The sequence below is a fragment of the Sciurus carolinensis genome, chromosome 5 (assembly GCF_902686445.1).
Source record: "Sciurus carolinensis chromosome 5, mSciCar1.2, whole genome shotgun sequence".
Taxonomy (NCBI): Eukaryota; Metazoa; Chordata; class Mammalia; order Rodentia; family Sciuridae; genus Sciurus; species Sciurus carolinensis.
In genome coordinates, this window is record NC_062217.1 from 36,907,222 (window position 1) to 36,919,337 (window position 12,116).

At 40.5% G+C, this 12,116-nt stretch overlaps 1 protein-coding gene and 1 non-coding gene across 6 annotated transcripts in view; one reads left to right on the forward strand and one right to left on the reverse strand.

The window, feature by feature from the left end:
* Nek5 (NIMA related kinase 5) overlaps positions 1 to 12,116 on the forward strand; it is a 68,224-nt gene that overhangs the window by 36,566 nt on the left and 19,542 nt on the right. For 4 of the 5 annotated variants that reach the window (XM_047554030.1, XM_047554034.1, XM_047554032.1 and 1 more), the window contains 5 exons: positions 3,492 to 3,572; positions 3,807 to 3,875; positions 5,465 to 5,591; positions 10,420 to 10,545; positions 11,811 to 11,948. In XM_047554030.1, the coding sequence (XP_047409986.1) occupies positions 3,492 to 3,572; positions 3,807 to 3,875; positions 5,465 to 5,591; positions 10,420 to 10,545; positions 11,811 to 11,948 (541 nt within the window). The remainder of the gene's footprint in view (positions 1 to 3,491; positions 3,573 to 3,806; positions 3,876 to 5,464; positions 5,592 to 10,419; positions 10,546 to 11,810; positions 11,949 to 12,116) is intronic. The other variant, XM_047554033.1, reaches the window with a different exon arrangement.
* On the reverse strand, positions 2,572 to 2,643 carry Trnat-agu (transfer RNA threonine (anticodon AGU)). The gene has a single exon. It is a non-coding gene; the product is annotated as a tRNA-Thr (tRNA).

The window sequence follows — 12,116 nt, forward strand, 5'->3', positions numbered from 1 at the left end:
AAGGTTCTTACATTATCATGAGCGTTTGGAGGCCACCTCACACCTAAACCATACCAAAGCACTTGCTCCAGCCTGGTGCTTCTTACCTCTCACTGTGCAACAGAATCTTGTGGGGACCTTTTAAAAACTCAGATGCTCTCTTGTCAATTTCTTTCTCTAGTTTCTCTTTGCGGTTCCTCTCACATCAGATCTGCTGTCTGTCTTTCTAGGTTAGTTTGCAGTCTATAAATGGGACCATGCTGCACATACTCTCTTGTAGGCTTCCTTCATTCAACATAATAAATGATGAGATTTATCCACGTGGTGATATTAATAGTGTTACAAACTGAGGCCTTCTGGGAAACTGAGGCAGCAAAAAGACCCCCCTTCAAGCCCTAATTCTTACAATCAAGTTAGAAGGATTTTAGATGTGTCACTCAGAGTAATAGGCAATTATTAGAAAGGATGGAAAAGGGGAAAGGGAACACTCTCAGGGGAGAGAAGAGGGACAGTGTGCCACTCCTACTCTCCAGTTTTATTGGGGATACCAGAGAAGTTTCCAGAGAGTTCCGCCCAGGTTCACCTTTTGACTTTTGACTGACAGCAGGTTGACATCAGACTTTCAAGTCCCCACTGCCATGACAACTCGAGGTCACTTTGGTCCATGCTGACCCACTCTAATTTGGATTGTTAACCAATCTGTAAGAATTCTTATAGATTTTATGGTCAGGAGGAATTATCCTTATCTCCCTGAGTTTTGGGATCTGGTCTGTGAATAGGGTCACAGAAGTGTCCCCTTCAGGGTAACTTGGATTCCTTTTATTGACATTATCTTGGGCCTACATTTCTCTTGCAGATAACAGGTAGTTTGCTGAGGAATGTGATGTATCCTGTCCACTTAGGCCAGGCAGGGCTGCAGGTGAATTGCTTCCTGGAAAAGAAAGCAGTGGGGGTCAGCACAGGGGGCCTGTTTTGTAGAATTATTCCCTTAACCTCATGTTCCCACCATTCACATCTGTCTGTTCACTATCAATAGTATCATTCCTCTTTATTGCTGAGTATATTCCATCAGGTGATGGTATCAAAATCTAGTTTTCCGTTCGGCTATAGATGGATATTTGGGTTGTTCCCAGCTTATCGCAAATAAAGCTTCTATAAACATTTATATATAATTTTGTGTGTGAACATATGCTTCTTTTCTTTTGGATAGAGTGGACAGGAGTGACTGGATCATATAATAGGTTTACAGTTTTATATGTAACTTTTTTTTGTTTGTTTGTTTGTTTTTTGCAGTGCTGGGGATGGAATCGAGGGCCTCACACATGCTAAACAAGTGTCCTACCACTGAATTACACCCCCAGACACCTCTCTTTTTTTAAAATAAGAAATAGGCTTTTGCTGTGTTGCTCAGGCAGGTTGCAAACTCTCAATCTTCCTGCCTCAGCCTCCTGAGCAGCTAGAACTACAGGCGTGCACCACCATACCATGTTTAACTTTTTAAGAAACTGCCAAATGGGTTTGCAAAGTGGTTGTACTGATACATTCCCACCAGCACTGTACGGGAGCTCCAGTTCTCTTTTGGCATAGCTCTTTCCTCTCTGGGATTCTAGCAGCCTTAAGATCCCCAAGTTCTCAGCTTTGTCTTGTCACCGCAGGGGGTCTGCCCGACTCAGCATCCCTCCACCAAGGCCTGCAAACTCTGGAGATTTAGGCTGGGAAGCTGAGTGTGGTGGCTCATGTCTGTAATCCCTGAGGCTCAGGAGGCTGAGCGCAGGAAGATCAAAAGTTCAATGCCAACCTTAGCAATTAAGCAAGACCCTGTTTCAAAATAAAAACTAAAAATGGCTGGGAATGTAACTCAGTGGTAAAGTGCCCCGGGGTTCAATCCCCAGTGCACATGCTTGCGCGAGCACACACACACACACACACAAGACGTGGGTGGGGACAGCTGGAGGGCCATCTCACTTGTTTCTCAAGGATCCTCATTTTTCATTCTGGCTGTCTAATGTGTTAAAAACCATTGCTTCTGGACTTGATGTGGCTTCTGGTTGGGGGGTGACTCTGATCCCTGGTACTCTGTCCTGCCCACAGGCAGAATGCAGTGCCCCCTGCTTGGGTGTGTGTGTGTGTGTGTGTGGTAGGGGCAGCCAAGAGCTCCATTCTGGAGTTTGAAGAGATCTGAGAGGTTACAAACCTGCTTGGGGGCCTTCACCCCACTGTCCCCTCTGCATGAGAGACACTTTCCCCAGATGTCTGCTTCCTGTGTCAAGGCCCAATATCACTCTGTACCTTAAATCAAATGCCAAATAGCTTCTCCCAGGTTACTCTCCTCCCCTACTCATTTCCATCCTATTACCCAATTTCATTTTCTTTTATAGTACCTAATACTTTCTGAAATTATGTCATCAGTTGGTCGACTCATTTATTACCTCTACTACTACATACAATGTAAGCTCCACGTCAGCAAGGGCCTTCACGGCTGTCTTCACCCTGCTAACCACCGTGGAGGTGTCTGGACCATGGACTGTTTATCTAGCATGTGCAAAACCCTGGGTCTGATCCATAGCACTGCAAAAAACAAAAAGTTATTTTTTGTGGTGCTGGGAATTGGACCCAGGGCCTTGTGCATACTTGGCAAACACTCTACCACTGAGCTACACCCCATCCAGCAAAATTATGTTGTAAATTGGATCTGATTAGATTAGACTACACTGGAGGGATGAGCTTTGTCACATTATAGAATTTTTACCCATTGAAATGCCAGTGTTTAATGTATAAGTATTTGTTGATTGATATTCTGCTTTAGTTTTTAGTGAATTGTTATTAATTTTCCTTTACAAAGGCATGTTTTCATTCTAAAATCTATCATCAGATTCAATCTAGAAATCAAATCGTATAAACATACAGTGCTGTGAATTCAGAGGTTATAAAAATATTATTGATCAATTTTAAGTAATAGACAATAGCCAAGCTATGGAACCAACCCTAGGTGTCCTTCAACAGATAAATGGATAAAGAAAATGTGGTATATATAAACAATGGAATATTACTAAGCCATAAAGAAGAATGAAATTATGGCATTTACCAGTAAATGGATGGAACTGGAGACTATCATGCAGAATGAAATAAGCCAATCCCAAAAAACCAAATGTTGATGGTTCTCTCTGATATGTTGATGTTAACTCACAATAAGCGGGGAGGGGAAGAATAGAAGTTCACTGGATTAGACAAAGGGGAGTGAAGGGAAGGGAGGGAAGATGGGAATAGGAAAGGCAGTAGAAGGAATTGGACATAATTTTCTATGTTCATATATGAATACATGACCACCACCAGGGAAACTCTACATCATGTACAACCATAAGAATGGAATCCTAATCGGGATGGGTTGTACTCCATATATATACAATATGTCAAAATACATTCTACCGTCATGTATATCTGAAAACAACAAATTTAAAAATTGTCAAAAAATATGAAGTGATAGAATCATTTTTTTTCCCCTAAACTTTCAGGACATTGAAAGAGACTTGAAACAAATGAGACTTCAGAACATAAAGGGAAGTAAAATTCCCGAACAGAAATATAAAGCTAAGGTAATCAACATTTTTGTCTTTTGGTTCCATATGAGAAGCTGGCTGGGGGTCCACACCTGGGTCCCCTATGTGATCCCCCTCACCGCTTGTTATTTTGTGGAGTAGCCCTATTTTGTGATGTTAAACGAATGGGTTTAAGTACATGTAATATCAAAATAAATTCATCTAGGGTGTTATAATATTAAGACTTTTATTGAATTGCTCAATTTAAGGATTTCTCTTGTTTTCTTATAGAGAGGAGTGAGGTTTGAAATTAATTTAGACAAATGTATTTCTGATGAAAATCCCCTCCAAGATAAAGAGGTACGTCATTAAGTATACCTGGGAGAACATGAGTGTGTCTTGTTTCTTGAAATTGTTCTACAGGCTGTAGGAAAAATTTGCTTAAATATACCTAGAAGGGTCTCCGATGTCCAAATGAGTCTTCCAAATACTTTTTATCCTCTTTTAAAGAAAATAAAGGTTATTTCCTTAGGTGAATTATTCTATTTAAATTTATTTTTATTTTATAAAGAACCTTCTTCCAGGGCTGGGGAGATAGCTCAGCTGGTAGAGTGCTTGCCTCACAAGCACAAGGCCCTGAGTTCGATCCCCAGTACTGCAAAAAACAAAAACAAATACAAAAAACCTTCTTCCTCACATTATTAGATTTTTATCATTGACAAATTAAAATAGAAGACAGGATACATAGTTGACAACTAATATACTGCCCTAAAAATCTTGAGCAGGTACCCTGAAACTGTGCACATTCATTTTAGGTCTTAATTAGTTCCTGATAGCTTCGTACATGTCTTTGGGTTAATCTCAATTATGTATTTGGGCTCTCCTTGCCACAGAAGTAAATGCACAGTACAGGAGATCCAAATCTCATTTTATTAGTTGATTTCAACATCTTGTTCATCTCATTTTTATCAGACCTGCTAACAAATGTCAAAATTTAACCAATTATTTTATTTTATCTTCTCTAAATTCACCTTTCAGATTACCAAAGTTTAAGTATGAATAATCATATCTGATACTCAGTTTTTTTTTCATTCTTTTCTCTTCTCCGTGTGTGTGTGTGTGTGTGTGTGTGTGTGTGTGTTTCTGGTAGCTCAATGTGGTAGAATGTGTGTTTAGCACACATGATGAACCTTGGCTTCAATCCCCCAAATCAAAACCCCCCATAAAAGCCACCAAAAACTTTTTTACATCATCATTTCATATTTTTACAAGCACTTTGCTACATAAAGACTAAAGTATAGTGGTGATCATTAGTTTCTACAATTCATCCATTAGGTCTCCAGGTGCTCCAGAGCTGTGTCAGCTACTCTGGAGGCTGAGGCAGGAGGATCACTTGGGCCCAGAAGTTTGAAACCAGCCTGGATAACATAGTGAAACCCCCTTGTTTTAAACAAAAGAATGTTGTGTTATACCCTGACAGCAGGACCCGAGGATGCTGTGGGATTGAACTGAAGTGGAATAATACTGAAGACAGAAAGTCTGGATAAAATTAAGTTGTCTGGTGACCAGTGCTTGTTACTATTAAAAAGGAGAAATGAAAACATTGCTGTTTTTATCTTAATCACTGTAATTCCATTCTTTTTTGTGTGATACTGGGCATTGAACCCAGGAGTGCTCTACAAGCTACATCCCCAGCCCTTTTTATTTTTTATTTTGAGACATGGCCTCACTAAGTTGCCTAGGCTGGCTTTGAACTTGTGATCCTCTTGCCTCAGCCTCCAGAGAAACTCAGATTACAGGCTTACAACACAGAGCCTGGCCATAGTTTTACTTTTAAAACTCTACATATTTGTTTGTCTTGCTTATTAGTATCATTGGGAACACAAAAAGTTTTGAACTCCCCCACCAGTATGGCTTACTTCTCATGTAATACTGTGGAAATGCTTTAGGCAATGGATATACTCAATGAAACTTTGACCTTTGAGGAAGGCATGAAGTTTAAGGAACATGAACATCTAAAGGAGCACGAGGATTACACAGACAAAGCCTTTGAAGAACTCTGTGGCCCAGAAGCAGGTGTGTATTCCTGGAACACTGGGTGAGAAGGAGCTGGTCCTTTAGCAGTCCATCTTGACCCCTCTCTCTGCCCAGCTCCCCCTGGTTCTGGTCTTGCGTACCCCCAGACTCAGCCCTCTTCTGCTCCACACTATGAGGAGTTTCACCAGCTCCTTCCTGCAGCTGCAGCTTCTCCTGGGAGCTCCAACTTACCAGTCTTTCTCTTTACCTGCTGGCAAGTCCCTGGACAGGTGCCATGAGCAACTTAAATTCAGCATGTGTAAAGTCAAACTTGTGCACTCTTTCTTCCCGGTGACCCTTTATTGTGGTCAATGTCAGCAACAGGGTGGCAGCTCCTGCTGCACTCCAGGGCGATTTCTTCTGAGAGGTCTCTGGACTTTTCCTCCTCCTTCATTCGTCTACCTCTGGCTTAGGGTTCAGCCTCAGCAGAATGGTAGGGTAGGAAGTTCGTGGGCTTTGGAGCCCAATGGGAGTTTAAATCCCACCTGGCACTGTGATCTCTGATCGTGTGACCTGTCTTTCACAAGTTACTTCCCTGCTCTAATGTCAGTTGCCTGTTAGGAATATGGGATAGTAATGGTAGCAATAGTCACACAGGATGATGAAGGGGACAAAAGTAAGATATGATATATAAAGTACCCACCAAATCTTGGATGCTTAAGGAATGCCGTTCCCTTAATTTTCCCTCTGCCTTCCCTTCATTGCATTTCTTATTCTCCTATGTATTCTCCTTTTATCTAGTAGTTCTTCTTTATTCCCTTTATTCTCTACCTGGTTGATAGAACTATATTATTACCCTGTGCAGATTTTACATATATACATATATGTGTGTCTGTGTGTGTGTGGTATTGGGATTGAACCCAGGGCCTTGCGCTTGCTAGACAAGCTTTCTACCACTGAGCTATACCCCCAGCCTCATCAGATTACATATTTTTTATAATACGTGTAGAATAAAGTCCATTCCACATAGCATTGCACTTGACACTGTGTGGCCTGACCGTGCAGTGACCCACCTTTTCCACCCTAGCCTCCCTCTTTCCTTCACCAGTGATGGGATCCATACAACCTGCTGGAGCCCCTGTCTTCCCTTATAGCCATGCGAGCATTTGCTTTATCTGACTTGACTCAGTCTCCCCTTCCTAGAATGCCCTTTGCCTTGTTTCCATCTGGAAACATCGTTACACAATTCAGTAAGCCTCCGGTTGAGGATCTTCCTTGTGCCACTTTCTGGGCTCAGAGTTAGGGCGCTCGAAGATGAATGGAACCTGGGTGCTGCCCTCAAATTCACACAAGTGTCGTGAGCAAAGGAAAGGAGGCACAAAATGTGTCCTGAGCCTGAAATGCCAATCACTGTTGGAGTGCCAGCTGGCTAGAGAGTTAGGGAGACCCCCTCTCCTCCAGGGCTTGGCATGCCACGGAGCCTGGGCTTTATCCCATGTGGGTGATGACTTTCCATCAAAGGGAGCAGAATCCTCTGTGTGTTTGAAAAAGATCATGCTGGCTGCAGGATGCAGATGGCCTCGAAGGGCAAGACTGAAGGCTGGAGGCTGCTCCAACTGGGAAAAGACAGGTGGAGGGGCCAGAGCAGTGCAGAGCCAAGAGTGTAGGTGGAAGGAGGGGAGAGGCTCACAGAGACTTCCCATTTTCTAATTCAGACGCATGAAGTTGTTACTGACCAAGGCACATCAGGTAGAGGGCGATCAGTAGAGATCATGTCACAATCTAAATTTGAAACATCTTAAGGTGTTTATAAGCATTGGTTGGAGATGTTTATTTATTTATTCATTCATTTATTGCAAGGCTGGTGATCCACCCAGGGCCTTATAATGCTAGGCAAGTGCTCAACCACTGAGCTACACCCACAGCTAAACTGGAGATGTTTGTTAACTGTATGAGACTGAAGTTCTGGGGCAAATCAGGGCTGAGGTTGTTTCCAGTCTTTAGCATATACATGCTATAAACTTTGCTGATGGTCAAGAATACGCAGGCAGGGGGACAAGAGAGAGAGAATTAGAGAGAGAGGGAGAGAGAGAGGGAGAGAGAGAGAGAGAGAGAGAGAGAGAGAGAGAGAGAGAGAGAGAGAGAGCCCTAGTACTATTCAGACAAGTATTGAGAGAATCGGGAGAGATGGACACCAAAGGACAAAGGAGTGGGTGGAGTTCCTGGGGGAGGTACAGGGGGGCTGGAAGAGAAAAGCTGCTGAGATGGGTTCAAGAATAGCCCCCAGGATTTGGCCCGTGGAACACTGAGTGACCTTCAGGAAAGCAGTTTCAGAGAAAGAGGTGGACTGAAAGGTTATTTTGAGTTTGCAAGGAAGAGGAGAGTGTGGGTTTGTTCTTTTCAGCCTGAAAAGGGGAGAAAAATGGGCTGGGGTGTGATTAAGTGGTTGGAGGCCCTGGCTTTGATCCCCAGCACCACAAAATGAAACAAAAGGTATATTTTATTAATTTGAGGCTGAAAATTGCCTTCCATTTTAATATGTATCCCTATAATTACTAGGTTGAAATATTTGTCATGTTTATTGATGACTTATATTTCTCTTGTGAATTACTTAATCACACACCATCCATTTTTCTTTTCCTTTCTCTTTTTGCTGGGATTGAACTCAGCAGGGCTTGCCCATGCTAGGGAAGCACTTTATCACCAACCTATACCTCTGTCCCTTTTTAATTTTTTATTTTGAGACAGGGTCTCAGTAAATTGCCCCGGCTGGCCTTGAATCTGTGATCCTCCTGCCTCTGCCTTCTGAGTAGCTGGGCTTATAACACGCACTACTGTACCCAGCCTTCAGATTTTCTATTGAAAATGGTACATTTGTTTTTTTTTTTTCTTTATAAGATTCATTTAAATCAAACTTTTGCCTGTAATATGTATTGCGAATATTTTCTCCAGTTGGTCTTCAGATCTCATTTATGGTAACAATAGCAAATTGTGTGTATGTGTGTTCACTCAGGAGTAACTTTGTAAGAAGTGTGCAGGGCATTCAAAGAAAATTATAAAATTTTACCCAAGTAAAGACCACTTGATAAATGGAGAGAATTAGCAGTACTATAGATTGGAAATATTCTTTGTCAATACATTTATGGCAATTTCAATCAAAATCACAATAGGAATTTTTTTTTCTGATGTGAGATGATCTTGGCAGAAGATTGGAGAATCTTGGAGATTCTTTTTTTTTTTTTTTTTGCTGGGGATCGAACCCAGGGCCTTGTGCTTGCAAGGCAAGCACTCTACCCACTCAGCTATCTCCCGAGCCCTTGGAGATTCTTAATTAGCCAAAATATTGTGAGAAATATGAGCAGTGAAGGAAAACTTACTTTTGCAAGTATCAAAATATATGTTATCATCATTTGAACAGAATGATAGTAGCACCAAAATAGATACAGCAGGGAGAAACGAGAGTTTACAGACACTCAGTATGTCTTATAATTTAGTGCATGCTAAGAACAGTATCACGAGTCAATGGAAAAAGAAAGGATTATTCAAATAAATGCTTCTGGACCAACTGGTTAACAATTTAGGAAAAACCATGAAACCAGACGCCATATAGTATGATACAATGAAATAATTTTTTTTTAAAATATCAGGGTTTGTGTGTAGAAATGTTTCATTTAGAAAATGAAGAAAAAGAAAATAGGTAATTTTTTTATGATGGGGAAGAAGTATCTATTCAAAATTCATAGGAAAAAATCACAGAATAAATTAGTAATAGATCTGATTTTAATAATGAAAAGCTTTGGTAAGAAAGCAATACTAAACCCTAGAATTGTTATTTTCAAGCATTTATCTAGGGTAAATAATCACAAACATCCATAAAAATTTAGCTGTAAATAAAGTCATGATAGCTTTATTTTAACATTGAAAAATTACTAACATCTTAGAAGTCCAGCAAAAAAAAATTAATATAATCTATTCATGAAATAGAATACTATGTTTGCTTTAAAATGGTAGCATAGAAGAATATTTAATAACCTGAAAAAATGTGAAACTGACTAAAAAAAAGTCAGTTATGAGAGCATTTGGCATGTGGAGGCCATCTTCCCCTGGGTACTGGGGATTGAACTCAGGGCTGCCCTACCGCTGAGCTACACCTCAGTCCTTTTCATTTTTATTTTGAGCCTTGCTAAGTTGCTGAGGCTGGTCTTGAACTTGCAATCCTCCTGCCTCAAGCCTCCTGAGTTGCTGTGATTACAGAAATGATATGGAATTTTAATAATCTCTGAATGGTGAGATTATAGGTGATTTTTATTTTCTTATACTTATCTGATTTTCAGTTTTCTTATAGAGAAAACATGGTAATAAGATAATACAAGTTATTTTTTAAATTAAAATGAAACAGATTGTGCTCTATTGAAACTGAGTTTTCATACATGACTCAATGAATTTGTCCTTTGGTGCCACTAATATTTCTTCAGCACTTAGTTAAGTTGGTTAGTCAGTCAAACATTAATAATGAAAGAGCCCAGAGAGGTGGCTAGTTGGAGGCTGAGGCAGGAGGATCACAAGTTCAAGATCAATCAGGCAACTTAGACAGACCCTGTCTCAAAAAATAAAAAAGGTAGGGCATGTCGCTCAGTGGTAGAGTACCCCAGGTTCACTCCCCAATATCACACACCAATAATAATAACAAAACAATAAAAGTAAAAGAATATTTAAATATGTTTATAATTTCAGTCTTATAAGTTCCAGTTTGTGTTAGAACAAGGGGGATGATTTCTCTGGTTTTGAACGTACCAGCTGATAGATACTGCCTCAGGTACCTAAGAACTCTTTGATACAATTAGCCACACTTTGCTTTTGAACTAATGAGTTATTTTCTTATACCCAGAGTTTTTCATTCCGAATGTTGTTGCCACAGAAAACAGGAGGCAATGGGACACCAGAGTGCCTCAGACTCTAATGCATATGATGGCAGCCACTGACATTACTTCCACCTGTTCTACTGTGCCTGACGGTGAGTCTCTGGATCAGCACCAGTTGGCAGCAAGGGAAGACCAGGGTCCCTAAACCACTGTGTGGCTAGTGCTCATCCTGTTGGGATAGTTCCTAGTTCTCAGTACAAACCCTTTAGATTTTGTACCAAACACTTTGCAAGGTCATGTTTTGGTTTCTCTTCTATCCCCAGAGAAACTTGCCTGATAATTATCCTAGACAATTGGCCACCCTAACCAGGCAAAGTAAAGGAGAAAAGATCCTTGAAGTGAGGCAGAAGTTCCAAGGGAGGCAGTCGACTTGATTTATTCTCCAGTGATTTCCTTGCAATTCTATGGCAGGTCATTTTTTTCACCCATAAAATTGTAAATAAAAGAGTAGCTTTTCCTAGGAGATTTAGAGAGTTCTTAGTGCAAAGATACACATAAAAATTGCTTTTAAACCAATGTGCTACTTAAATGTGTGGAGTGTTTTGGGCTTAATGATACTTTCAACCCCAAATTCCTGCATTTATTTTTGAGGTTCTAAGGCCTTTGCTTAGAAGAGGTTCACAGCAACCTCCAGGAGTTATCTTCACATGCAGTAGAGATATTTATTTCTTATGTTCCTCTTGATTACATGGCACTGAAAGAGATGTAAATTTAAACTTGTACTGTAAGTTGAAATATGTAAGTACAGTTAGCTTTCTATGTCCTCAGATTCAACCAACCTCAGAAAAAATATTCAGAAAAAAATTCTGCATTTATACCAAAAATGTACAAACTATTTTTCTTGTCCTTATCCCCTAAACAATAAAGTATAACAACTATTTATATCATGTTGGGTATTATAAGTCATCTAGAGGTGATTTAAAGTATATGAGAGCATTTGCATAGGTCCTGTGCAAATACTGTGCTGTTATATATAAGGCACTTAAACATCTGCAGGTTTTCATGTCCTTGGGGCCTGAAACCAATCCCCTTTGGGTACCAAGGGGTAAGTGTATATCACTGAAGTAAGTGTAAGTGTGTGAACTGACTATTGACTATCTAATAATACAATTGATCTAATAAGACATTGAAAGCCCAACATCAAATAAGCAAATAGACTAGAAGTTTTATCACAACAAAAAGAGCGTTTATAAGCCCCCCCCAAAGACTCTTCTAACCATCAGCTATGTGACAATAAGTCACTGAGTTTTCTTTATTTAAAAAATGAGGGGTGAGATTAACTCCAAAGTTCTAACATTCTGTGACTTCATAAAAACTCAGAAAGCATTTTTATTTTCAATTACAGTTTCCTCTTTAGATGGCCAAGTTATTGTGACTGAAGGCGTTCCAGAAAATAGGAAGCAGTGGCCGCAGGAAGCACCAGGAGCTTTAATGGGTGCTTTGGCAGCAGCATCTCTTACAAGCAGCTCATTTTCTGCCAGGGAAGGAGAGCCTGGTATGCACTTGTGCTTAATTTTTAACTACATAACAGTTCCCTGAGAAATTTCGTCAATGATTTGCAGGTGCAGAAAGGGGATGACAGTCCCTTCAGCCTGGAGAGGAGATTGGGAGGGGGGTTCGGCCTTTGGAGGAGCTGATTTGTTTTGTCTAAGCCTGTCCCAAA